We start from the raw sequence: 25803 nt of genomic DNA, 5'->3' as shown, positions 1-25803 counted from the left end.
TACCATCTCATTGCTTTCCAGGCACATGTAACTGTATTCAGACAATTCAAAAAAATGAAAGATCAAGCTAAATATGATGCATGCTGGGAAATATGCCTGGAAGTTAATTATGTTTTTTAAGGCATTCATTAAACTGTGATGATTGCACTGACTGAGTCCATGTCTTCATCTCATCACTTTGGAGATGACTCTGAAGGCGGGAGTGAGAAATGTTTGTATCCTTTGAGCTACTTAATCTCACTAAACACCATCACAGAATACAATAAATATCAAGTATAATAACTCTCTGAGTGTTGATCAGAAGCGTGGTGTCATCGTTAACGGCAGGCTCATGACCAAACTTGCTGTGTAAGCACAACAAACTCATGAATCACTGTAGGAAACGAAAAGAGGGAGGGTGAGGAACGAGGACATGATGAAGCCATGAATCTGAACACACTGTCACATTGCCTTTGCCTTTCTTGTAAGGACACAATGGGGAAGTGTGTGTGTGTGTGTGTGTGTGTGTGTGTGTGTGTGTGTGTGTGTGTGTGTGTGAGAGTGTGTGTGTGTGTGTGAGTGTGTGAGAGTGTGTGTGTGTGAGAGTGTGTGTGTGTGTGTGTGTGTGTGAGTGTGTGTGAGTGTGTGTGTGTGTGTGTGTGTGTGTGTGTTAACATGCGGCTGTCAAAGGCACCCTCATGAACAACTGCTTTGGCCAAAGAGGAGGCGAGTGCTCTCCGCTCCTCAGCCAATAACAGGCCGTGGCTGAGGACAGAGCGGGCATGCAACATTCTGCTATCATGACCTGATGGTAATGATGTTTGACACACACACACACACACACACACACGCCTTAAACATAAGAGCATGTTGTGTCAGGTTAGAAGCTCAGAACAAAGAAAGCACAAGGTGTATTATAACAACATTATACGCAGCGACCTGTGGCCTAAAGTAAAGGACCAAAACAAACAGAACAAACAGAACCCCTTCTAACCAAACCCTGTACTCATCAATACGCTACCCACCTTCAGCTGCTGTGTGAAGGAGAAAGTGATGCTTCATTTAAAGCCAGATAGTCCTTCGACCGGACCTACAGACAGATGACAAGTTCAAGTCCAGGCTCAGTACCTGAACCAGCTGGTCACTGAGGTGTTTATCAGGCTGTTGGACCATTTGCAGCAGCGGATGAATCCACATTAATCCACATGTGGTGATTGTTTGGGGCAGCAGGATGGTGAGTGTGGCTCATTGAACTCCATTCAGACTGTCAGAGTGAACGCTGTCTTCTTCTCAAAGACAATGACAAGCTGTTGAATAATGGAATAGAATGGTCTCAGTAGAGACGCCTCATTCACACTCCATGCATCTATTGTTAACAAAAAGACATTTTTGTATCGCAAGACAAACACACGGGGAGGACAAAAACAAAGACGATTCAAAAATCTAAAATGATTCAATAATGTTCAAAAATTTAAATGTCCTATTGCATCTGTTATGTCGTGTTGTTTTGCTCTAATAAAAGAGCCATGGAAAACTGAGGATCAGATTCTCCTCCATGTTATTCTTTCTTGGAAATCAGATGGTGGAACTGTTCCATGTCGGTCAAACAGAGAGTGGGCGTTTCAGTCGTTGACACTTGCTCTATATGTGACTGGTTACAGCGCATGCCAAAGTACCATATGGTCCATGATTCCATTCCAGCCTTGGGACCTTTGTTGCATGGAATACCCTTCTCCATCCATCCATCCATCATCTTTAACAGCTTATCCTGTTCAGGGCAGTGGGGGGCTGGAGCCGATCCTCGCTGATTGGGTGAAGACAGGGCTCAACCTGGACAGGTCTCCAGACTATCACAGGGCCAACACATAGAGACAGACAAACATCCACACCTACGGGCAATTGGGAGTATTCAATTAACCTAAGCTGCATGTCTTTGGACTGTGGGAGGAAGCCGGAGAGATCACACGCTGCCACGGGGAGAACATGCAAACTCCACACAGAAGGGCCATTCAGCGGGATACGAACCCGGGCCCCTCTTGCTGTGAGGCAACAGTGCTGGGATACCCTTCTCTCTCTTAAAGTCAATTATAGGCAAACAATAGTTCAGTGTAGCGTAAGCTCACTAACTTCCCTTGTAAACTACCATCCTAACGTTCCTCATGCCCGTTCTTAAGCTCCAGCCTCCAGCAGCCTCCTGCCTCTCAGATGAACAGGGTTCTTATCTGTTGCTCTCAGCAATTACCAGACGTCAGCAGCACAGAGCAGAGAACACACTTCGAACAGGAAAAACCAACCCTGTGCTGCACGCCCCACAGCAGGAACACTGGCTGCAACTATTCTACAGCATGCAGCATGCATCCACTACATCTTCACACTGGGACATGTCTCTGGTCCTGTGTGTGTGCAAAATAACAAGGGAAGTAATTCAGTCTTTTAATAATGACAGTTCGTAGGCAGGTGCATCAAAAAATAAAATCGAATTGATACATTTCAGTATATATGTATCTGTATGTATATGTATATAATGTATATAACAGTATACTGCTAGACTTGTCTTCACAATGCAATGTTTGGTGATCGAGCTTCCCCTGAGCATCCGTTTCCTGCTGCTTGGTCGGGGTAGTGGTGACACCCGGCAACATCTGCACTTATTAAGCACTTTTCCAAACCACATACAAAGTGCTTAACATACATTAAATACTACAACTAAATATGACAAAACAACCATAAAATATTTAAAAAACAAGTCTGAAATTGTGTTTGTTTTAAAGTGATTTCAAAAACAAATGAGGGGCCGAACTGAAAAGGAGCGGCCCCCTTAATGTTAAGGATTGACCGAGGAATGGCCAGGAGGGACCTACCACAGGACCTCGGATGCATTCAGGCTCGTATGAGGTCAGGAGGGGAGCTATATATTGTGCAAGCTTTTTAAATCCACTCTGAGCAAGTGAAGTGATCTTTACCGGTGATGTGTTCTCGTGTGACCTGGCAGTCTAGTGCAGCACGTTGAAGCTTCTGTCAGCTGGATGAAAACAGCGTTCACGGCGACAATAGAACAATGTTTCCCACCATGAAGAGGCCTGAACACCGTGACGGACGGACCCAGTGAAGAGCAGACGCACCAGATATCTTTCAACATCTCTTTAATAAAAAACGAACCCACAGGGTTTTATACAGTAAATACTCGTTATAAGTATAAAGAATCCATTGCAAACATACTTTCTCACAAATCAGTCTTTAACAGTGATTTTCTTTGCGCACTGAAGGAACCGGAGTTGCCCCCCCCCCCAGTGGAGATCTCTCAGTTTAACGTTGTCTGACAACGGTTCATAGGATCCGATGATTATCCTCACATAAGGTGCCTCCCACAGCGTGGGAGTGTGTGTGTTGGATGGATCATGTTTGGAAATGAGAGGTTCCAAAAGGTTGAGAGTTTTACCGACAGGAACTCCACATCACGAGCAGCCATCAAACACACAATAACATATGGAAGTCTTGTAGGCAGTAGAAGAGCAAAATGCATCAATCAAAAAGTGCAATAAAATACAGGAATAACATTTCAAACACCGGTACATAAGAAGATATGAATGCTGCATTACGTTCTATTAGCAGCCAAGGAAGATTATTCTGCATGCTGTAATTCTCAAAGGCAACAATATTCCTGACAACGACACATTCCTGGAGTGAAATCCCCAAAAAGACAGGAATGTCAAAGCATCATGAGGAAAAGACAAACCCCCCAAATGCAAAGATGTCGCAGCAGGCTGGGGGTCGACTCGTACAATGCTCGGCCCCCAAGCGGAGTCATGAAGTGAAGGGACACCCTGAACGTTTTGAGTCTGTGGAAGGGACAGCTTATTCACAAATGTAGCGCGCCACAGCCTATGTAGCTCCACCTCCAGGTCCCAGACCTGAAGAGCACCACACAGAAGACTTGAGCTCAGCGTAGGTTGCTGACAGAGCAGGGGAGCCTCCTTCCACAGTCCTGGCTTCACATCTCAAACACATCTCTGGAGTTTGGACTTTCAGCTCCTTTTCAATTGCTTAAGATGAACAGGCCCTGAGAGCTGGACCACAGTTCTAGAGTCCCTGCTGGACTTCAGCAGACCGGCAACATGCGAGCGTTGCCCTTGTACTCCTCCTCAGCCTGGAAAGAGATTTACTTTTATTAGATAGACTATCAGCCGAAGTCATTTCTTATCAGTTTGACAGTGAGGGTTATGCTCACTTATTGAAACAACCTGGTCAGACACATACCTCAGTGTATGCTGGAAGTGGTGGGAACTGGAAGGCCGGGGCGCTCATGAAGATGGGGCTGTCGTCACCGTCGAAGTCGTCCAGGAGCGGCGTGAGGGGCTGGTCCAGGCGGCAGTCGCGGGTGACGTCACAGTAGCTGGGAGGATCAGAGGGCATCCGGAGGGACACCCAGCTCTGGGAGGCGTTGCTGACCGAACCCTCGTGGCTGCTCACACTGCTGCTGCGGCTGCCCAGACCAGAAGTACCAATGACCAGAGGCAGCTCCAGGATCAGCTTCTCACTACCAGGGATGTGGATGTAAATCTAGCAAAAGGATCACGAACACGTGTTAACATTGATTTTCAATTCTCAAAATGTAACAACATGCAGCAAGTGAAAGCTCACCATTAGAGCGTACTCCACACGGATGATGTTGCAGCCCAGCATAGATGGCTTTATCTTCGGCACCCTGATGGTCTTGCCCTGCCACGCATCACACATGCCGGAGATGATGTGGTTGCCGCGCACTGAAGACAGCTTCTGACGGAAGACCTTGGTGCGGCCGTTGGCCTGATAGGTGTGTTTGGCAATGATGGCAGCCTTGGGCACCACGATGCGGGAGCACGTGTTCTCAAACTTTGCGTTGATGCAGATGTCTTCGCCTTCACAGAAGCCGCGGCGATCGATTTTTGCATTGAGTGACACCTGGCCATCAGGGATGAACATGCAGGTGACTTTCTTCTCCTTCATGCCACCTGTGGGAGACTGAGGAGATGCAGAGAGGTAAGACTCAACTCATGCAGCACTTCATCATCATTATACAACAGCAGTGTCAGTGAACTCACCAGCAGGTCTGGGGTATTGACATCCAGAGGCTCCTCCACCTCAAAGGGTTTCTTACACTGGAGAGTGGGCTGCTGTGGCCTCTCCATCAGGGCCTTCACGTAGTACTGGACAAAGCCAAACTTCCCCTTGTATGAAGACACAAGCTGCCTGTGAGAACATGCCAGAAGGAAAATTAAAGCCTCAGGTATTCTGTGAAGTACAACACAATGACATCCAACCATGATGATGGTGTTGAGAGGAGGAAACACCGGCTCACCCTTGCTGGGGGAGCTCAAATCCAAACAGGTACTGGTATTTGTTGCCGGGCCTCAAGACGACTGATCCATCAGAGTCTGGAAAGAGAACACATGTAAAGAGGTGGTCTGACTGGGCTTCACTGGGATCCTACACGACATTACATTACAGTCATTGAGCAGACGCTTTTATCCAAAGCGACTTACAATCAGCGTATTCAACATCGGCATTCAAGAGAACTACTGGTCACCAGAAGTCAGAAGTGCATCTCCTATAATGCGTGTGCACACACAGAGCACGCCACTCAGTGGTGTTACTGGGTACATTGTGACAACAGACGAGGAGTTGGACTGTGGGAATATGAGCTCATGTGTACCTGTGGGGTGGTCGTCCAGCAGCAGTAGCTCTTCATGTCGGAGGTACTCGGCCTCCTGTCGACACCGCTGCTTGCCTTTAGCGTACTCCACCTTGGCGCAGCCCAGACCCACAATCTTCAACGCGGACACGCGCGTGACCTCGTTCACTTCCACCTCCACCCGGCCAGACACCTTGTCCCCGCCGCAGTAAAAAGTCTTGCTCGGGTCCGAAAAGACTATTTGAAAGCATTTCATTCTCTTCGCCATAGCCACCATGACTGCTGATTGGTGATATCCAACACGGAGATAAGAAGAAGGTCTCGTAACTGTGAAGCAACAGCTTCCCTCCACTCTGCTGTCAACAAAGAGAGCGCGGCTGGTTTTATGGGAGCACCCTCACCCGGCCACGAGCGGCCAGTATGAACAGCGTGGCTCAGCGCGTGCACACTGCTCCCATTGGTGGAAAACCTTTGTTTGTGTCAGCTCTAGCCAATGAGCGCCCGGAGCCGACGCGTGGACACCGCGTGGCTGCGAGACTGTAGAGCGTGCTCAGCAGATGTGTGCACAGGAAGTTGAAGGCTGACACAGGGAGCAGTACATTTGTAGTAAACAGACCTGAGACCACAGTGTTATCATCACACTCTGGTACTGTATACATCCAAGAATGCATATATATATATATATATATATATATATATATATATACATACATACATACATACATACATACATACATACATACATACATATATATATATATATTTATATATGCTGTTGTATGCCGTTGCTTCACAGTTACGAGACCAATATATCCTATAAATACAATAAATACAAATTACACCTTTAAAGGTAGTATTCACTGACGGGCTGTTTTATCGGGATGTATTCCAGACAAGCATTTCTGTTATTTTGTCCACCCCTTGTTTATGAGGATTGAGGGATTGCAGCTCTGATGCTGCAATGAAGCTGTTCCAACATGGAGCCTCAATCATTCCAGAGAAACGTTTGACATCAGTTCCTCGATGGCTCCCTATGGCACGCCAACAACAGACTGTGTGTGTGCGTGTGTATGTGTGTGTGTGCGTGTATGTATGGTGTCATGTGACCTGCACCGCTCAGAGTTGTTGCTGGGGGCGTGGTCTAAAGCTGTTTGTGATCTGAGGAGATCACATTGTTCCCTTCTGTGAACCTTCACCTACTTATTGTACAAGTGAACACAGCGTTCACCTTTTACAGGGAGACGTAGTCCTGCCCTGCGCCCCGGCTCATGTTGAAACACTGGTAGTTTGCCACGATGCTGTAGTGCTGCTACAGCCAACTTTGACTGAAACCCAAATGAAAATGTGATTGACAGTAGCTCAGCTTGTTGGCTAATGTTAGCGTAGCTGTATGCTTGTTAGCCGGATGGTGGTCTGTCCTTCAACATGGTGGGGGTAGTCCACTTCTGGTACTGCTGTTTGGATTGTTTTGGGATCCTTACAGACTTCTCTGCCACGTGATGTTTTAACACCTCAGACGGTTTGCTCCTTTGGCAGAGGCACACACACACAGTCTGAAGTGTTTCCAGGAGACAGGCCGTTTAACATTTAATAGACAAGCTCGACTCTCCAGAATCACAATGAGAGGTCTCAATATCAGCATTGTGACGAGTCAAAAGTTGTATCAAAGATACCTATTGGGATATCAATTATTAGATGCAGAGACTTGATCTTCAGTTCTGCTGACTTTATTGCAGGTAACACTACTCAACGTTACAACATGCCCATCCTGGGTTAGGGTTGGGACACATGAACCCATGAAGGTCTGAACACTGAGCACACAACTCTTTATCCAATGGAAGAACAGCACCAGAGCCAAGACATACACACCAGTATTTGACTGCCAAGACATACACACCAGTCTACATAACAGCTTTTACATCATTCTGACTCGTCAAAGGACAGTTGGTGATATCTGTAATTCAGTTTGACGATCTGAAATAACAGTTGCAGATGTCTTAAACATCCCGATTGGTCCGCATTGTTGTCGACGTTGCTCAGCAAAACATTTGAGCAGTGTTAGCAGAGGAAGTGCCGGTTGCAATGAAGTAGAAGTTGTCTTGTTGCAGACAGTAAGTCCTCTGCATTTATTGCTGACAGGTCCTGTCGTGCACGGGCTGCAGTGTTAAAGCTCAGTCAAAAAGGTGAACTTGGGCCCCACGACTGCTCTGCGATGGAGGAGAAACCATCCGGTCTGTGATGCTGTACCAGTGTACCAATCGAAAAACACTAAACTCTGTTATACATGAGGAAGAGTTCAGGAGACTCACAGCGAGAGGACAGAAGCTGATCTGGAGTCTGCTGGCTCAGCAGCTGATACGTCTGTATCTCAGGTGAGCAGGTTCTGGCTGGGGTTGGTATTGTCTTTTAATTAATACAATTAAAGATAAGACATTTTTTAAATTAAAAAATCATCTTTTTGTGTCTTTAACAGCTGTCTGCAATGACATTTCGCCTAATCAAAACTCTGATTCAAGATATCTGTAATCAGATTTTGACTAGGCAGAATAAGAGTTAAATATATCTCCAATTGAGATATCCCTAATCTAAATGAATTTAAAGATATCTATAACTTGATTATGGATATCTACAACTAAATTGTGACGATTCCCAACTCCAGTTCAAGATATCTACGTCATTTTCACGAGTTCAAACTTTTGAATCTAGATATCTTGAACTGGAATTATGACCAGTCGAACTTATGTTGTAGATATCTCAAAAAAGAGAATAGATAAAATATTCCCTTTTTAAATACACACATGTATGCATATGTGCTCATCAGAAATACATTTGCGATCCTTTATGTGTGGATTCTGTTTACATTATTTGTAATACCTATTTTATTTCTTATTTTCTGTTGTGTGCATTGTAAAATAAGAGCCGCAAAATGACCACAGACGTCAAGCAACTACAAACATGGCTGCCTCATTTCAGTCTGGGGATCTTGCTCCTAAATGGGAGAGGTGGGGGACCCATTCCATGTGTGTGCCCAGGGGCCCCTTGTCTCATAATCCACCCATGCCCATCCTGCAGAGAGGGAAGAAGTGAAAGAGGTCAGAGGTCGGTGGCTTATTCAGTCACTGAGAACGAAGGCTGGTATTCAGCTCAGGATAAACTCACTCGTGCACTTCAAACAGAGCATATGATAAGAGTGTGAAGTGAAGCTTGTGTAATTAGGTGACAATAGCCAGCTGCCTAAGGTGATGTTTTGTTGATAGAGGAACCATTTGAGTGATGTGCTTGTGAGCCAATCAAAACCAGAGCAGTGAATGTGCAGGTTTGTCACCTCTGAGGTAGAACATATTTGGGCATGGGGAGCCTTAACGAAACCTGAACCCAGCAGGGCCTCAGTCATTCTGCTGGTGTAGATATACTGCTCTCTAGTGGAGGGAATGTGCTGCCACAGCTGGAAGCTTGGATCTGTGATGGACCAGCACTCTGCCAAGGGTCTGGGGCACTTCCGGCAGATCTAATAAAAGACTTGGAATGAGTCATAGTTTAAGATCATTCAGAACAGCTTATTTCTCAACTTAGACATCTTCAAAAAAATCTGGATCAACTCCAAATTATGAGAGCTTCCCTTTTAAAACGCTGACTATTTCAATAAGTGAGTAATCGTAAAGTGACCAGTTCAGTCCTACACAATCATAAAATCTGAGGTTATGTTATTGCTGACATGGCTCCTGATATCTGAAGAGGCCTCATTTCTTAAGCAGCGATGAACTCCAGCACAGAGGGACACCTCAGGCAGAGGTTACACGCTCCTGCTCTCCAACATCAGGATTCACTTCCTCCCTGACGAGACGGTGCAGGTGCTCATCCAGGCTCTGGTCATCTCCCGCCTGGACTACTGCAAGTCTCAACTTGCCGGAGCCCCTACACTGGCTCCCTGTAAGAGCAGCCAGTGTAAGACTGGTGCTAGCCTACAGGGCAGTGAAAGGAACAGCTCCTTCCTATCTCCAGCCCATGGTCAAGCCTTACACCCCCGCCCGACCTCTCCGCTCTGCTACCTCTGGGTGACTGGTTGCCCCGTCGCTCAGCGGTCGCGGCCATTTTGTCCTGACCCCTCAGTGGTGGAATGAACTCCCCACTGACGTCAGTCGGCACAGACTGAAAACGCAACTCTTCAAGAAGTACTACCCCGAGCCTTCACTTACTGAGCATTTATTGTATTCAGACTCATTTGAGGCACTTATTGCATTAGTTTGTTTCTGCACTGTGGCTCTGGTTTATGTTCTTAGATGTTTGGTTAAAACAGGCGATGCACTAATGACTAGTAGTTCTCTTGAACAACTATGTTGAATACACTTATTGTAAGTCGCTTTGGATAAAAACATCTGCTAATGTGAAATATTAAGCCACCTTGGATAAAATAGCCAGCTAAGTGCATGTTGCATGCCATTCATAGAGCCTAAACGAAAAGTGGAGTTACTCTTTGATATTTTATTTGTTACAGAGTACACAGTAGACACACTGCTGCCTTTATGAACAAGTCCTCCGGGTAGGAGAGGTCATTCAGCAGAGTGCTGGCGGCCCGTCACCAACGGCTCACCATCAACCTGAAAACAAGAACAGGTCGAGCTGTTAGGCTCAACAGCAGCCATGTCCCTGGTGCTAGTCTACCACGTAATCATCAGTTTGACATCACGTTTACAGATGTGGCAGATGTTCCCACCAGGTCGTCTCAGCAGGACGCTGTAGAAGCCCAGTGGGATGGTTTTTAGTTTCTGGTCAATTCCACAGCAAGTCAGGAATGGAGAGTCCTGAGAGCCTTGGTATATGACCACACACTGAAAGCACAGCTCGCATACTTACAGACGGAGGCCGGCCACATCCTTCATGCAGTGTCTCCAGATGCCCCCGCAATCCTGAAAATAAGTTAATTCCATTTCATCCAAATTACCCAACTTTATCAACTAATTACTTCATGGTTCAACATGGCCGACCTGTGCCGGTGAATATATACAAACACAGAAACGCAATGTACAGAAGAGGAAGACATGTCAACCAGTTTTTCTGCATCGAATGTGGACAAATTGGATTCAGTTATTAAAAAAAGAAACTGATTCACTCTGGTTATTATTTGACAACTATACAAATCCAGCATGTGTCCTGCAGTAATATCACACGATGCTCATGGCAGTGAACATGTGGGTAAAGCGAAACCACAGAGTTACTGTGCGAGGCATTTCCAACGGCACGGCCCTACGGTGAAGGGTCTGTCGGGATAGGCCTCGGCTCACTGGCTAGCACCACGCATGTCTCCTCTAGATGCTTCAACACTCACCGTGGCCCTTGAATCCTTCTGGAGGCCGGACGCTATGCTGCCACAGAAACCTGGAGCGTCAGAAACAGGAACGTCAGAGTCAGAGCCATGTGGATACACACCTATCACGACAGTCCTCAGACATATTGACAAAAAAGGGAGTCGACATGTTCTTTAGAACCAACATTACATTAGACAGTTAGAATCCTTTGTTCCTCGTTCAGTTGACAGAAGTGTGTGAGGCGGTGTAGGCTGCTCAGTCAGAGGGCAGCCTTCATTCTAATGTCGAGCAGCTGTACTAAAGCCACATGGAAATGCTTGAGGAGCGTTCCAAATGCTGCATTTAAGTGTTTCAACAAACTTACCAGGACTCCAAACACAGGACGTCTGGAGACCAACGATGCCAGATGTTGAGTTAGGTCTAGCACCGACTTTTGAACAAACCAGCTGATGAACCAACTGGCTGCAGATACCATACAGTGCAGAGATTAAGTTCATCCAATCATTGGCCAGATACAGGAAAGCACAGAAGAAGAAATACACTTACTGCTGTCACGAGTCTCCACCTTCTGCCATCGCAGTGGACAAAAGACAAAAAGACAACGTTCCGTTACGAAAACAAACACATTTACTAAAAACCAAGAGACGCGTTCAACCTCCTGATCTGATATCTGGTTAGCTAAAGCTGTGCATCTCTCAGGCTAAACCAAGTGGGTTATTAGATAAACATTGAAAGCGACAATTCTAAAAAAGTCAACAATTGCAACATCTTCTATACGCATAAAATTCTGACTTCCTATGCATGATTACAGGCCATCGGTTGCAAGGAATGCGTTTCGTTGAAGACCCTTGAGGATTGTAATACCATCATTTAATGTTAATATAAATAGGAAAGATGGCTAAAACATGCAACTAGTTTTGACTTTTAACAAGTTATTGAAGGACTGACTAGGAGAACCAGCTGCTCAGAAGGAGAGGAGCTCATCCTCAGCATGTCAAAGGTTGATTGGTCAATTAATGAAGGAGTGTTTAAGTTCTTGGGGAACTAAAAGCTACACCAGTGTTCAAATCAAGTGAACACATAGTCATTGGGAACTAGACTCAGTACCCTTTGGACTAGCAAGTGCAGAAAAATGTCTAAACATATATCACATTTGAACAAGTCGTTTTCTGGAATATATTCGGTTGAAGCAGACAAAGGGTTTGGTAGTTAATCAGATCTAAATTATATTTAAAATTGGGAAAAGTTAACAGATATATTTACTCATGTTTTAAATGTGCCATCTCCTCTAACAAAAGTAAATGAAAGTGAATCTCAGCAGATCAGATTCTCTCTAACACACTTTTCAGTATTTTGGCAACCTGTTTATTCAGAGCACCATTAGTCAAACAGATAGCAGGTATGCTGCTACTGAAACGCTCCACATGTCCTGCAGTAATATCACACGATGCTCATGGCAGTGAACATGTGGGTAAAGCGAAACCACAGAGTTACTGTGCGAGGCATTTCCAACGGCACGGCCCTACGGTGAAGGGTCTGTCGGGATAGGCCTCGGCTCACAACACTCACCTTTGAGTCTGAACACCTGCTGAGGTCTGGGACAAGGAGGCAATCCTTTGATGCAGCAGAAACCTGGAACAAGTCGGGCAGGACCCAGTGAGGAATGGGAGGATTTTGCAGACATTTTTAGTTTGAGGATATGCAAGGACAAACAATGCAGTAGCCTTCATAAGAATATTTGGTTTGCAATTTAGCCTCCGCATAAGAGTCTTTTTACTGTGCAGCTAAATGGGGACGCAATCTGCATTTTGTTGCACAACCAGGTTGTCTATTGACAATAAGGTAACCGTGATAGGGAAATAAATATATGATATAAGAAAAGCATGTTTAACTTGTAGAGGAAACTACTTATTGCAGCCTCACATTACCATACATATGAAGTACAGATTTTTGACAGGAAAGCCAAAAAGCACTTCCATACGGTTCCCAGTTTAGGTACTGGATCAGCAGAGGAGAAGTGGGCTCTGTGTGCACACCCAGTTCTCAGTCAACACTACAACTATATGGAAGTCACTGCCCAACGGCGCTCCATTGAATAGTCCTGTGTGCTAAGAGTAAAGCACAGACATTTCTTTCCAAGTAGCGTGTTTCAACAAACATACCAGGACTCCAAACACAGGACGTCTGGAGACCAACGATGCCAGATGTTGAGTTGGTCTAGCACTGACTTTTGAACAAACCAGCTGATGAACCAACTGGCTGCAGATACCACACAGTGCTTTGGTTATGTTCTGTAAATCAGCCATTAACTGTCCTATCATGGTCTCTGTACTTACATGTTGAATCTGCACCTAAGCCCAGGCGAGTGGGGAAACCTGCAGGAAGCACAGCAAAGGTGACAATATGTTCCACAAACACCCATGTACTTAATTAGCAGGGCGGCACGTTGTTCAGAGAGGCAGCTGTCACTCACACTTCAGAGCAGTTGAACATAAGCAAATCATCATGACACTTGTAAAGGGAACACGTATTCTATAAAACAACTTACCAAGCTGGCCTGAGGTCCACAGCACCTGACAGAGAACAAACCGTTTACATGTACTGCCATTGATGAACATGAACTTTGAAAATAATGATAAAAATGACCAGCTGTCAGTTCTCATAAGTAACACTGCTACAGCGAGAGCAGCAGTGGGTTGCAAGAGAACGCATTGCTCTATGCACTGGATGAGCTCTACGGCCCACCTGACAGGACCAGAGCTCACTCTGTGCCAACAGGGACTACAAACGACTTCATCTCCATCATTCACACAGATCCCTTTGTGGACGCCAAAAAAAACCTTTTAGCATATAGCTTCTCTTTGTTTCACATTAATGTATAAATGACCGTATGACACCAACAATCTGTAGTTCTAAATGAATCAAGACACCATCACCTAACAATGGCATCGCAGTCAGTGCTGAAAATAAAGTCGAATCAGCTCTTTGGGGAATCGTAAAGCCCCTACAACAGTAACAGTTTACAAAGCATACCTCATGTCCCAGAAGGGCAGCACAACTTAGAGGATAACCTTCCCCCCCATCACGAGCAGCAGTAAGCTCTTATCCTGCAGAGAGGAGGGTTTCAATGTCAACAAGTTTCAATCCCTACATGTAGAGCAGCTTGTAACGTTATTCAGTGTTGTGTATGCCATGCATCTTTTAACCAGCCGATAGTGTGCGACTGTGTCAGGCCTCATTGTCACGGTTCAGCAACCAAAAGTGCAGAAGTGAAAGCAAAACCTGCAGTTATATAGCCACAGCTGTCCTGGGATCAGCCCACTGCACAGGACAATCCCACTGACAAAGTCACTGTGGCGTAGGATGGCTGGACTAGCAGGCAGTGATCAGATGTGTGGTCCTCACTGAAAAGCATTTCCAACTACTACACCTCATTTAAATGTCAAAGAACTCAATACTTTGCTCATGTGAGACTTGTCGATGCCCCTCGTCCTATTCTTTGTTGCGTTTGGGGTGAATGGGTTTCCATTAATCTTATTTGTAATTTGACTGAGTTCTTTAAATTACAACTTACTAGTAGTGTTCAACTGTTAATCAATATACGATTTGATTGGCTGCCTCAAAAGTTATGTTACCGATTAGTCAGACTGGCTACTGTGGCCAAGCTAACAGAAGCCTTCTCGGCTAGCGTTAGCGGTTTTTTTGTTTATTTCTAAAGCCTCGCATATATCAACAACAAAAGAGACGATAAAATAGAGTGATGATCGTGAATAAAATAAGTTGCATCAATCAGTGGTACTGCTGTGCGTTTCTGACAAAATACTTCCGCACACGCACGCACGCACACACACACACACAGCCTCCTAACGGCAGGTGACTGTTGAAAGAGGAAGTATTACAGAATTACATAATAAGTCAGGCGTCAGTACTTTAGCACGCTAGCTGCCAGTTAGCTATTTGACGGTTACTAGCGTGAAGTAAAACGTGGTGCGCAAAATAGGAGGACGTCACGTTTCAAACGACTACTTAAAAATCACACAAACTTAAGGTTCTTTATCAACAGCGGCCACATGCATATCTTTGTGTCGAGTGTGTTCGGTTAATCGCTTCATCATTCATGTTTACCTGCATGCGCTCGTCTTGCGTCGACTGCAGACGGAGGAAAGAGGCTCGTAGGACGTGACGCAAACGCTTTTATAGGATGAATTACGTCAGTTGAAACCACTTTTCGACAACCACTGATACGTTCAGGGCAGCTCGGAAATCCGACAAATTTAATTTTTGGGACCCCATGGGGCCAGCTTTGCCCAGCGTAATCCACGTTGTTATCATCGTAGTTTTTGTGGTGAAGTCTTGCATTTCCTCTATTTGCTATTTAATAACAATAATAATAGTAATAATAAAAGTGGTAGTAGTGGTTGACCAACAACGAGTTCACCCCTTATCAGCAGACAGTCTTTCAACACACATACACACATATATATATATATATATATATATATATATATATATATATATATATATATATATATATATATATATATATTACTGTTCTAACAGTTAAAGTGTTTAACGGTGAGGACAAATCGAGGTGAGCTTGGAAGTTAATGGAACAAACTCTTGGACAAACTATCCCACTGATCCTGTGGCTCAGTCTTCAACGATCAGCAGCGGGAAAGGGCTTTGTTACTTTGCTGACCCACACTGGGGGTCTGGAACCCTGAAGTCGCATGCTTTTTAAATCAAGATTGTAAAGCAGACAAATCATTTACACCAATGAATTGTTTTTTTCGACACATGCCCAAAACCTTTTTTTGTGGCTTGTGAATTCATTGATTTGTTTCCCCATTATTATTGTAATACAGAAGGAAAAAGACAACTCACTCTTCACCCCTCATCCACAACGAGAAAAGCTGCTGCGCCCGATAACATCCCTGGTCATGTACTAACATGTACCAACCAGCTAACTGATGTCATCACTGATATTTTCATCACATCTGTCACAGGAGCGTTCACCTGCTTCATCGGTCCTGTACCTGAAACATCTGCAGTGTCCAGTCTAAATGACACTCAGCCCATTACGATGGAAGAGCTTTGCTCCCCATCACATTAACACCAACATCCCAGTCATCACACATCTCCACCCTGGTGAAGAAAGGTCTTGAACGGCTGTATTTCTTAAAGAAACATAACAAAGCACAATTCCCATGCCAGGTTCTTGTTAACTTCTCCAGAGGAGCAATAGAAAGCATCGTGACTGAAACATTAAAAAACTCTCATGGGATGTGTACGCCAGGACAGGCGGCTCTACAGCGGGGGATTAAAGCTGACCAGAACATCACAGGTGCGGTCTACTGAGAGTCAGTGATACTGTGAGCCCAAAAGATATTAAAAGACTAAACCCAGCCAGCCTGTTCACCCCACTGCTGTCTGGAAAAAGTAGTATAGTTTGGTCTTTTTCATGCATATTTTCTTACGCAGGTTACACGTAGACAACCCTCACCTCTGGGGTCAGTAAGGTGAACATCATCTAGCCATCTACACTGGAAGGATCTCACGTGAGTGCATGTTTATGGACTTTGCCATTACTGGCTAATTCAATTATTGATACACAACATATCAACTCACTCCATTTTTACTCAAGGCCATTCATTCATTCATTCAATTGACACTTAGGGAAATCCTATCCATTTTAATTAAAACCTATTTCACTTGCTTTGGATAATGTTATACAAATGCTCTCAAGTACAAGTTGAGAATGTCAGCAGCCCACTGAAGGACGCAGACAGGTGGAAGAGACAGAGGAACAAAAGACTTCAAAGTACTACATCTTTAAATACAAAACAATGGCAAATGGAAACTCTTTGCTGACATTCTTTTCACAAATATTTTAGAAAAGGTTGCATTGCAAATGTTGCCAAGACAGGCCAATAAATGAATCCTAAAAAAGGTCTGAGCACGCTAGTGCTAAAATCACATGTCAAATAAAAGTTAAAAAAAACAAACCGGTGTAATTCAAAATTGGTTTCAACAGAAGTTCAAACACATCAACTAGACCATTGACCATTATAGACATCTGTCCCAAACGATCAAAGTGTTTTTAAGGTCATATATAAAAAAGAAAAGGAATAATGATTATAAAAAATTATGTCTACATACAGCAGTTTGTTAATGTTTAAAAAGGTCCCACACACATTTATTCCAGATTTAGAAGAGAGTTTGCACGAGCAGGTTGATGCAGAATTGAGTAGTGGTCGAAGCACAATCAAGGTAAACCTTGATTTCTTGCTGTTCCAAAGCTAAGAGTCCTGGACCGTCACCACTCGTCTAAATTACAAACATGATCAATTGGGAGCCCATTAATCTGGTGAAAAACTACAATGTATGTGCGAGTTCAGCTGTACAGTTCTGCTTCAGAGTCCTTCAGCATCACTCCATACTGTCTGGGTCTGCCTGGGCCATGTAGGCGTCCAGCTCAGCATCCAGGTGGCCTTTGGTCTTTGACATGTAGGCGTCCAGCTGGTTGTCTAGTTGCTCACGGGTCATAGCTTGTTGGCCAACACCTCGCCCTCGTCCGCGACCACCTCGACCAGCAAAACCACCACGGCCACGCGGTCCCCCACGGCCTGTTGCCCCACGGCCTGTCCACCAACGCACACAGCATAGTGATCAATAGTCAGCCATTAAACGCAGTTTATTTAAGATCATTCTGTTACAACCTTTTCACACTTCAATAAGAGAAAAGTAAACCAGTCATCCCCTGACCTCGGGCTACTCCTCCTCGTACTGCTCCTCTGGACAGAGCTCCTCCTCCTCTCCCAGGAGCTCCTCCACGGTGGCGGCCTCCTCTACGCATTGCCAGACGGCCAGCAGAGCCACGACCTCGCATGGGGCCACCTGTAGAAGACACTCGCTTGCCTGTGCAACACAAAGACATATGGCCACTCAATGCAAACCCAGGACCAACAGTAAACACAAAGAGTTGGGAACAGATTCTACCTCTCAGGGACAGGGCTCCCCTCATCACTCCCCCTCTGGCTCGTCCTCGGAGGCCGCCCCTGATCATCCCTCGCATTCCCCCTCTACCTCCAGCAGCTCCTCCACGCATCAGAGTCCCGACAGGCCGGCCCAGCCTGGCCTGGATGTTGCTCTTCCCCAGGCGCTGCTTCAGGCTCTGACACAAGTTATCCACAGATTTTATTGTGACAAAACAAAATCAGCCAAACAAGGTGGGCAATTGTGAGGAAACGTCATGCTACAGGTGGTGATTACAGGCGCTCAATCAAGGCCACGTTCAAGAGACAGTAGCCCGGCGTAAAGACAAAGAGGACAGATGCATAGAACTCTAGCTCGAGTCCTCACTAAGACCAGGAGGGTGGATCACATCACTCCAGTTCTGAGGTCTTTGCACTGGCTTCCTGTCCAACAAAGAATTTACTTTTAAATCCTGCTGTTGGTTTACAAAGCACTGAATGGTTTAGGGCCAAAATACATCTCTGATCTGCTACTACCTTATGAACCATCCCGACCCCTCAGGTCGTCTGGGACCGGTCTACTTTCTGTTCCCAGAGTCAGAACTAAACATGGCGAAGCAGCGTTCCGTTTTTCTGCTCCACATATCTGGAACAAAGTCCCAGAAAGCTGCAGGTCTGCTGAGACCCTCAGCTCATTTAAATCAAGATTGAAGACTTTTCTGTTCGCTGCCTTTAATTGAACCACATTCAATTAATATATTAATCAATTTCTGCATTTTATTTCTTACACTGCTTTCTAGTGTTTTAATGACTGTTTTAATGTTTCAATCAATGTTCTTAATTGTTTTTAAATGTCCCTTTATTTTGCCTTATGTTTTGATGCTTTTATGTGAAGCACATTGAATTACCGTGTTGTTGAAATGTGCGATACAAATTGCCTTGTAGATTCATGATTAAAACTAGGAGGACGCATTAACACTGGCATGCAGACATGATCAGATTTATAAAGCCATCACACCCGATTCCGTTATAAATCTCAATCATCGTAGAACTGGTGCTCAAGCCTCATTCATGCAGGAAAAGAAAGTAAAAGTCTCACTTGAGCAGATATACTATTTCTCTCCTTACTGAACAAAGAACGTATACTTATTTTACCTACCAGCTGTATTTTAGAATAAAAACAGCTGTATCTGTAAATATTATCTTCATCAACTTTAAAGTAAAGAAAAAAAAAATGTACTATTCGTGTTTTTCATATTAACTACTGTGACTGCTCCCTCTTTACGAATATGTCTCGTGTCAAAGATGGACAGAGACACCCTGCTGGGGACCGAGGTCGAGTTTTGTTAAACCGTTTTCATAATAAAAAAAAATCAGAACAGTCTAAACACACCAGTATTACGCTGTGCGCACACGACTCAACAAACACTTTTCCAAAAGGAAACAGTTCACAAAAGGCTATGAAACTGAAAAATCTCTCTTCTCCGTTGAACAGGCCAGTTCCAGACATGGACTACGTACAAAAGTAGCGTCTCGTGTTACGTCCTTGAAACACAGAAGTGCAAATGTTTTTGTGTTACATTACTTAACTGTGTGACCAAGTACACGGTGAGATATATTAGAATTATTGCTAAAATAGTGTCAGTCTGAATCTTCACATAAAATCATAGAAATGCTTTATTTCTTTAATCAGTAACTACCTGGTGGAAAATAATCCTCCGTCTGTCTTCATGCAGATCTGAGGTGATGTTTGTTCAAGTGGTGACGCTATGAACCATCATCCACACGAGGCTTTGCTGAGCTGAGATTTTAGTAAGTAGGGTTCAAAGGGTTGCGTAATCAAATGGAACCAAATTCTCATCCCGTATCTTAGACAATCAAGTAAATCTTTACAAAAATATAGCATCTGTGCAGGTCAGTGTACAGTTTAAAACATGGCTCTATGTGGGAACAGGGCCAGTGCCTCTCAGCTCGTCTGATCTTTGCCCTCACCTGCTTGTGATTCAGAGCTGCTTGCACCGAGGGCCGGTTCTCCATCTGCTGGGCCAGCCGGCGATTGCGGGCACTGGCCAAATGCTGCTGTTGCATAGTGGCTCGAATGCTTACTGCAGCAGGCTGCTTGTTCTTCAGCATGTTAGTGAAGCTTTGGAGTTGGGAGGGAAAAAGAGGGAGGAAGTAAAAGAGGGGGACGGGGGATATACAGAGGAGGAGGAAGCAGGGTTCCACATCAAGTCAATTTCTCATAGAATGGATGAAGCCACACAGACAGCTGGCTCTTTGGTTATGCAAGACAGGTTCCACTCGTTGGCACTCATTTCCTCTTTCAATGACACGACCATCCAGAATGATTTATACTTGAATTTAGCATGAGTTTTCAAACAAGCACAAGAAGAAAGGCCAACGAAGAGAAACTCACAGTAAAGACGGACTGAGGGACAGAAGCAGAAAGAAGGGGACAGATTTGCCACTTACAGGCCTCCAGCTGACTGGCCACGGTGTCGTCCTGTTACAGCAGCAGAGGCCCTGGACTGGAGGAGTGCCTAGTACCCAGCCACTTACAACATGGACCGTGATTTGTGGTTAGACCACGGAGAGACTCAGAAGGGAAGGGGAGCTCTTTGTCACGTCCAAGCTAGGACTGAGTATCTGGTCTTTTATAGACTTTGAGCAGAGAAGAGAAAGAATGAGAGAACAGGAGGGTGAAAAGGAGAACGTGCACCACTTTCACTGGTTTGAGAGAGGCCGACAGGATCAAGAGGTGCCCCATCTCTTTGGTTTAGCTTAAGCCTTCGTCTCCCCTTTATAGGTGTATACTTGATGTATACTGTGCTGTTTAAGTAACAGGGTGCAGGAGTGCCAGGGCATTTGTAGGACAGTGGTCTGGTCCAGCATAGGCTAACCAAGGCTTACCCAGAACGACCACTACCCTCTCCCCTTGTCTATATGTGTGCACTGCTCACACAAGATATTTGGCCCTGGCCAGCCCCTTCGTCTCACATTTAACTCTGCAGGTGCATCAAAGAATGTTGACGGAACCAACAAAGTTGAGTGAGCAGTGCACACACTGGGGACAGGCAGAATAGCATCCATGTCGGGTCCGGTCCCCGAACAGTGGCCTTCCGTAGGGAGCACTAGAACCTTCACAAGGCTGGCCCTGGCCTCCGGTGTCTAACTGCTGACAGGGTGCGTGGCGCCTCACCGCTCGTTCAAGGACACTTTGGTGGTACTTTTCAGCACGACTTTTTGGGAGGAGGCTGCACTCATTTTGGCAGACTTCGCTTGCAGGCTCCTGGAAACAGACGGGACAGAAAATAAAACACAGTCAACTGGTAGTCATGAGAAGGGAAGGGATTCCGATTCAACAAACACTGTTGAACCTTGCTCTACGCTGTAAGCACAATTGCTGTATTTGAGATAATTACTGAACCTATACATAGTATTATTTCTCTCTGCCAGGGTGATTTAAACACTGTATGCTAGTCATGAATGTAACTTCCCTTTGGAGTAAACATGTTAAAGCTACCAAACAAGTCATCTGAACCCAATCACAAGATGGTGGCCTCCTACCATCCCTAACACAGTAATGGGTGGACCAGGTGAAATGTTACAACAGCTGCTGGTCTTCACAGATAGACAACCATAAGCAGCACGTGTGCCATGAAGTGATGAGAGCATGCATTTTGGATTCCAACCACCGAGTGACTTTAGTGTCCCTGTACCCCTGCGGTCTAAATGAAGCAGAACGTTTGATAAAGTGCTCTGTGGTCGTTGGACGGAATGTCTCGATGCTCAGAGGCACACTTTAATCCGCTAGGTATTACAAGGAAGTGTGATACCTTCATTCACTAATGTAGTTTAGAGTCAAGAACACAGAGTACGTTTCTATATGTGCTTACTCTTGATCCCAAGAAACTAACGTTAGCTTAACTTAGCGAACAAAAACGAGTATAGTTAGACTTCTGATAGCCACTAACGTTACATCAGCAGCCCAATGTGTCAACCCAAGATGAATTGAGTAGCTCAATTACAATTCAAGTGCTTACAATAATCATTTCCAGCATGTTTTACTTACAGTGACTGATGCGTCGGTCAAGAAGAGCCTTGCGGCCAGCTAGGGTTAGCTTTAGCAGCTAGCAGGTAACGTTACCGGCGCAGTGTGGCCGGGTGGTTGTCCTATAGTCTTGTGTTGAAATACAACATAGAATATGCTACCGTTCTAGCTAAGCGCTGTAAGAGATGAGCAAACTCTAGTTGAATTCGGGTCTTTCTCCGACTATTCGCAAAATGCTGGAACAGGTTATACAGCGAGTCTCACTAAAATGGTGCTGATAGCTTCATTTACCGACCACTGGAGGAAAATGGAGATGTCTGCAACGTCACGAGGACGTGACGTAGCTTCCGGTCTGCTGCCAGTGTTGTTGGGTTACTAAAATGGCGACAGCGGCTGTAGTAGTGACTTCCTCCGGCAAAGATGTTGTAGCGGAGGGGCTGCTCGACCTCCTGAGACCCGCTATCCAGCAGCTCGACGTGCATGTACACTCAGTCAGGTAGACGCGGCTCCTCGTTGAATGGTGAACTGACGTCATTTAAACGTCTCCTGCTGTCGTCCGTGCTAGCAGTCCCTTGACTGTCTCGTGACTTTCCAGAATGTGGCAATCCGGTGCTGTTTATTATTTAAATGTCAGCGTTACTTTCTATACATATGTTAGTCATGTCTCCCTCAGGTTTCATACGCCTGTATTGTTTGAGCTTTGACATGTCACATCTCCCATTCTGTTTCCAGCTCCTGTGTGTGTGTGCGCTTATTGTGATGGATGTTTGTTGTGTTTACATGATGAAGAGAACGTGGAACTGCATAACTATTCTACACTTGAACCGATGTAAAGGGTGCATTTGTTTCTTTGTGTAATCTGGCCTTCCTCTGGATTAATGGGATGATTTTCTTCTTCACAGAGAAAGCCAGGTAGAATTAAGAGAACATATAGACAATCTGGCCACAGGTAATTTATTGGATATAAATGTCAAACATAACATTAGTTTTTAAAGATACATTCATAAAGTACATTAAATAACTTGTTTACTAACCATTGGATTGGTCATGCGTGTCTCTTAATGTACATGCCTTGCAGAGTTGTGCCGGATAAATGAACATCAGAAGGTGGCTCTAGACCTGGACCCTTATGTAAAGAAGCTGCTGAATGCAAGACGTAGAGTAGTGCTGGTGAACAACATCCTGCAGAATGCTCAGGTCAGTGCTGTGGGGCTTTTAAAGCTGCACTTATCAATATATTTTTTTACGATTACTTTTTTTTATGCAAAAGGTGTCACTCACATTGACAAACCCACTGAGAATTATTACTGACTCTGTAGTTCCCCTCAGCTCTACAAGGCTTTTGAGCAACTTCAACTTGTTTGGGTTTTCTGGCCTTCAAACTGTGCTCTCATCACCCTGGTTTCTAGTGGCAGAGAAAAAGCTCTAAAACCAACTGTACACTACCTGCCCAGTAGAAAACAGCAGGCAGACTGTTAGAGACTAGCTGGTGAACACGGTGGAGCATTTAGCAGCTAAAGAGACAGGTATTTCCCTCAGTGGGTGGTGGAGACCAAAACAGAGGAAAAAGAGTTTGACCTACATTCAACAGATGGACACAAAGACTCCAAATGTTCGCCTGGCCGGTTCCACCGTGAATACAGTTACTGCTGAAACAGCCACTACTGCAGCCATTGCTAATACCTGTCCCACTAAAACTAACACTTGAAATTATTAGTTGTAGTAGTACTACAACTGCTACTACTACTACTACTACAACAACTTTTGCTAAAGTATGACTCGTATTATATTACTACTACCACCACCACCACTTAAGCCCCTTTTCCAGTAGACAAAATCACAAACGCCCTCTAATATCTGGCTTTTGTGTTTAGTGGGAAAGGTCACCATCGGTATTTATTCCCAGGACAGGTGACTCTGCAGTAGTCACAGGTATTTATTGGTCCCAGCTCCGATTGGCAGTGATGTAAACATGATACCCGGGTGGAAACGCTCATTTTCACCCCTTTTCTGCTGCAACTCGTGACTCTTTGTCATCTCAGCCACAAATTGTCTGCCTCCATCCAAGAAGCGCCTGAACGTTGTTCCAAATTAGTCACCACTGAGTTCCAAAGAGAGGCTGAATAAGTAACGGATACAAATAAGAAGTAAGCGCTGTAAGACTTCCACTGGCCTCTAAGCTGTGTGCTAACCCTGTTTTCCAGTTTGTGATGTCTAATGTGACGCATTCGGAAAAAACAGAAATGCATCCGTGTCTACTGGTAGTTGGAAAGGAGTATATTGTATTTTTTTTTTAACAGGCTTTCCTGTCGTTAAAAAAATGTAATTAATTTTGAGATTTAAAAAAAATAATGTAGTACTGTACACCTACTGCTAATAACTATTACTATCACCCATCAATGTTTAACGGAAAAAGGCACACAAATGGTAAGACAGTATATGAAATGACCACATAACCGAAACATTCTTTCCCCAGGAACGTCTGAGACGACTCAACCACAACGTGGCCAAGGAGACCGCTCGGCGAAAGACCATGCTGGAGGCTTCAGGAGTGTTCACCTCCCGCTCCCCCAGTAAACCCTGAACCTCCTGCTGCTCTGTGCTCCTGACACATCATTACTGGAGGAGCATGAGTCTTCTACTAACCTTTGGTTAGCTGTTTGTCCAGTGACATGCTGGCCTGCAATGCTTTGTCTTATGTTGTAATCGAAATAAACATCCTGGCTGCTATCTGTTCTGCGTTAGGCAGCTGTAAAATGACAAAATACAACAGAATCCGCTTTACATTTCACCAGATAACACATTTACTCTACAGAATCAATAACTACTTAAACTAACGAGCAAGATAAACTAACACTTAGCCTGGGGTAATGTTGGGGACCAACATATCAGATCCCTGTTTCGCTGCTGGAAGGTTTGTTTTTTTAAAAGTTCAGCTAAACCGTAACTGGCAGGGATTTAAACGCAAGACCACAGCAACACCGACATCATGTGGCACTCTCATGGATGTATTCAGATGACTACATGTACTGTAATGCACTGGTCTGGCCACTGGGGTTGGGTCCGAGACCTCAATACATTACACAATCTAATGTGAACCTTGAAAATGTTGTACCTTTGTACTAAAAACAATTGACACAGCCACAACAATTGAATCCTGCACAATTGTTTGTAGTTTAAACATCTCACAACATTTCTGATGCACATTTAGCATTTTCAGCATTTACAATTGTTCAAATCAAATAAGACAAACACAGTTGTATTGTTTGTATTTTGCAACATGTGGGATGCTGTTTCTCTTGTGTAAGTTGTTGTTGCTGATTTTGTAAAAAATGTAAGTAACATGGAGGACTTAACTCTCGAAACGCTGGTGTTAGGAACACTAACTCAAAAGGTTCATCTTCCCTTTTTAATGTAAATTAAAATGAATAAAAACTACATCCATAAATCAACATTAAAAAACAAATATTCATTAAAGCTACAATCAGGAACTTCTTTGTGTGGATTTTTGCTGTTCCATGATGAAAGTAGTGTTTCCGAGCACCAGAATCCATTAATTAAGAAAACCTTGGTTTACTGCAAAAGGGTCTGAAATGATGGCCTGCTCTGTCCTGGTTCTGGTTCTCCCTTGCCTCCCAGTCCGTATCCAGCAGCACGGCGTTGGTATTTGCTGCTGCTGCAGGAGCTCTCCTCTCGCAGGAGCTTCCAACTGAAAGGTTGAAGGCGGAAGCGAAGCCAGATCTGGGTCTGTCTGTTGTGATGTGGGATGTTTCACGGAGCCAAATGCAGACTCAGACAGCAAAGTTCTATTTCAAAACCAAG

The 25803-nt window shown here is 44.6% G+C and overlaps 3 protein-coding genes and 1 long non-coding RNA gene across 4 annotated transcripts; 1 reads left to right on the top strand and 3 right to left on the bottom strand.

Moving 5' to 3' along the window:
* Window positions 1–3105: 3105 nt before the first annotated feature.
* txnipa (thioredoxin interacting protein a) lies at window positions 3106–6019 on the bottom strand. The gene is made up of 6 exons (XM_079288003.1): window positions 5672–6019; window positions 5318–5393; window positions 5061–5208; window positions 4621–4980; window positions 4237–4539; window positions 3106–4126 (listed from the first exon to the last, which is right to left on the bottom strand). The coding sequence occupies exons 1-6, from the start codon at window positions 5925–5927 to the stop codon at window positions 4079–4081; spliced, it is 1191 nt and encodes a 396-aa protein (XP_079144129.1). The 5' UTR covers window positions 5928–6019; the 3' UTR covers window positions 3106–4078.
* Window positions 6020–10112: 4093 nt separating this feature from the next.
* LOC306791676 lies at window positions 10113–15140 on the bottom strand. Its single transcript, XR_013772767.1, has 9 exons — window positions 15082–15140; window positions 13990–14063; window positions 13505–13529; window positions 13293–13331; window positions 12526–12588; window positions 11503–11524; window positions 10977–11026; window positions 10505–10557; window positions 10113–10248 (listed from the first exon to the last, which is right to left on the bottom strand). It is a non-coding gene; the product is annotated as an uncharacterized lncRNA (long non-coding RNA).
* Window positions 15141–16624: 1484 nt separating this feature from the next.
* On the bottom strand, window positions 16625–22286 carry chtopa (chromatin target of PRMT1a). The gene is made up of 6 exons (XM_079288006.1): window positions 22003–22286; window positions 21130–21219; window positions 19923–20073; window positions 17956–18130; window positions 17722–17874; window positions 16625–17597 (listed from the first exon to the last, which is right to left on the bottom strand). Exons 2-6 carry the CDS (start codon window positions 21192–21194, stop codon window positions 17386–17388), a joined length of 756 nt encoding a protein of 251 aa, XP_079144132.1. The 5' UTR covers window positions 21195–21219; window positions 22003–22286; the 3' UTR covers window positions 16625–17385.
* Window positions 22287–22352: 66 nt separating this feature from the next.
* snapin (SNAP associated protein) lies at window positions 22353–25454 on the top strand. Its single transcript, XM_079287537.1, has 4 exons — window positions 22353–22477; window positions 22884–22930; window positions 23060–23178; window positions 24458–25454. The coding sequence occupies exons 1-4, from the start codon at window positions 22362–22364 to the stop codon at window positions 24563–24565; spliced, it is 390 nt and encodes a 129-aa protein (XP_079143663.1). The 5' UTR covers window positions 22353–22361; the 3' UTR covers window positions 24566–25454.
* Window positions 25455–25803: the final 349 nt, after the last annotated feature.

The sequence above is a fragment of the Melanostigma gelatinosum genome (genome assembly GCF_949748355.1).
Source record: "Melanostigma gelatinosum genome assembly, chromosome: 17".
NCBI classification, from domain to species: Eukaryota; Metazoa; Chordata; class Actinopteri; order Perciformes; family Zoarcidae; genus Melanostigma; species Melanostigma gelatinosum.
Note: the sequence above shows the minus strand (reverse complement) of the source record. Positions and strands in the feature narration are given on the sequence as shown.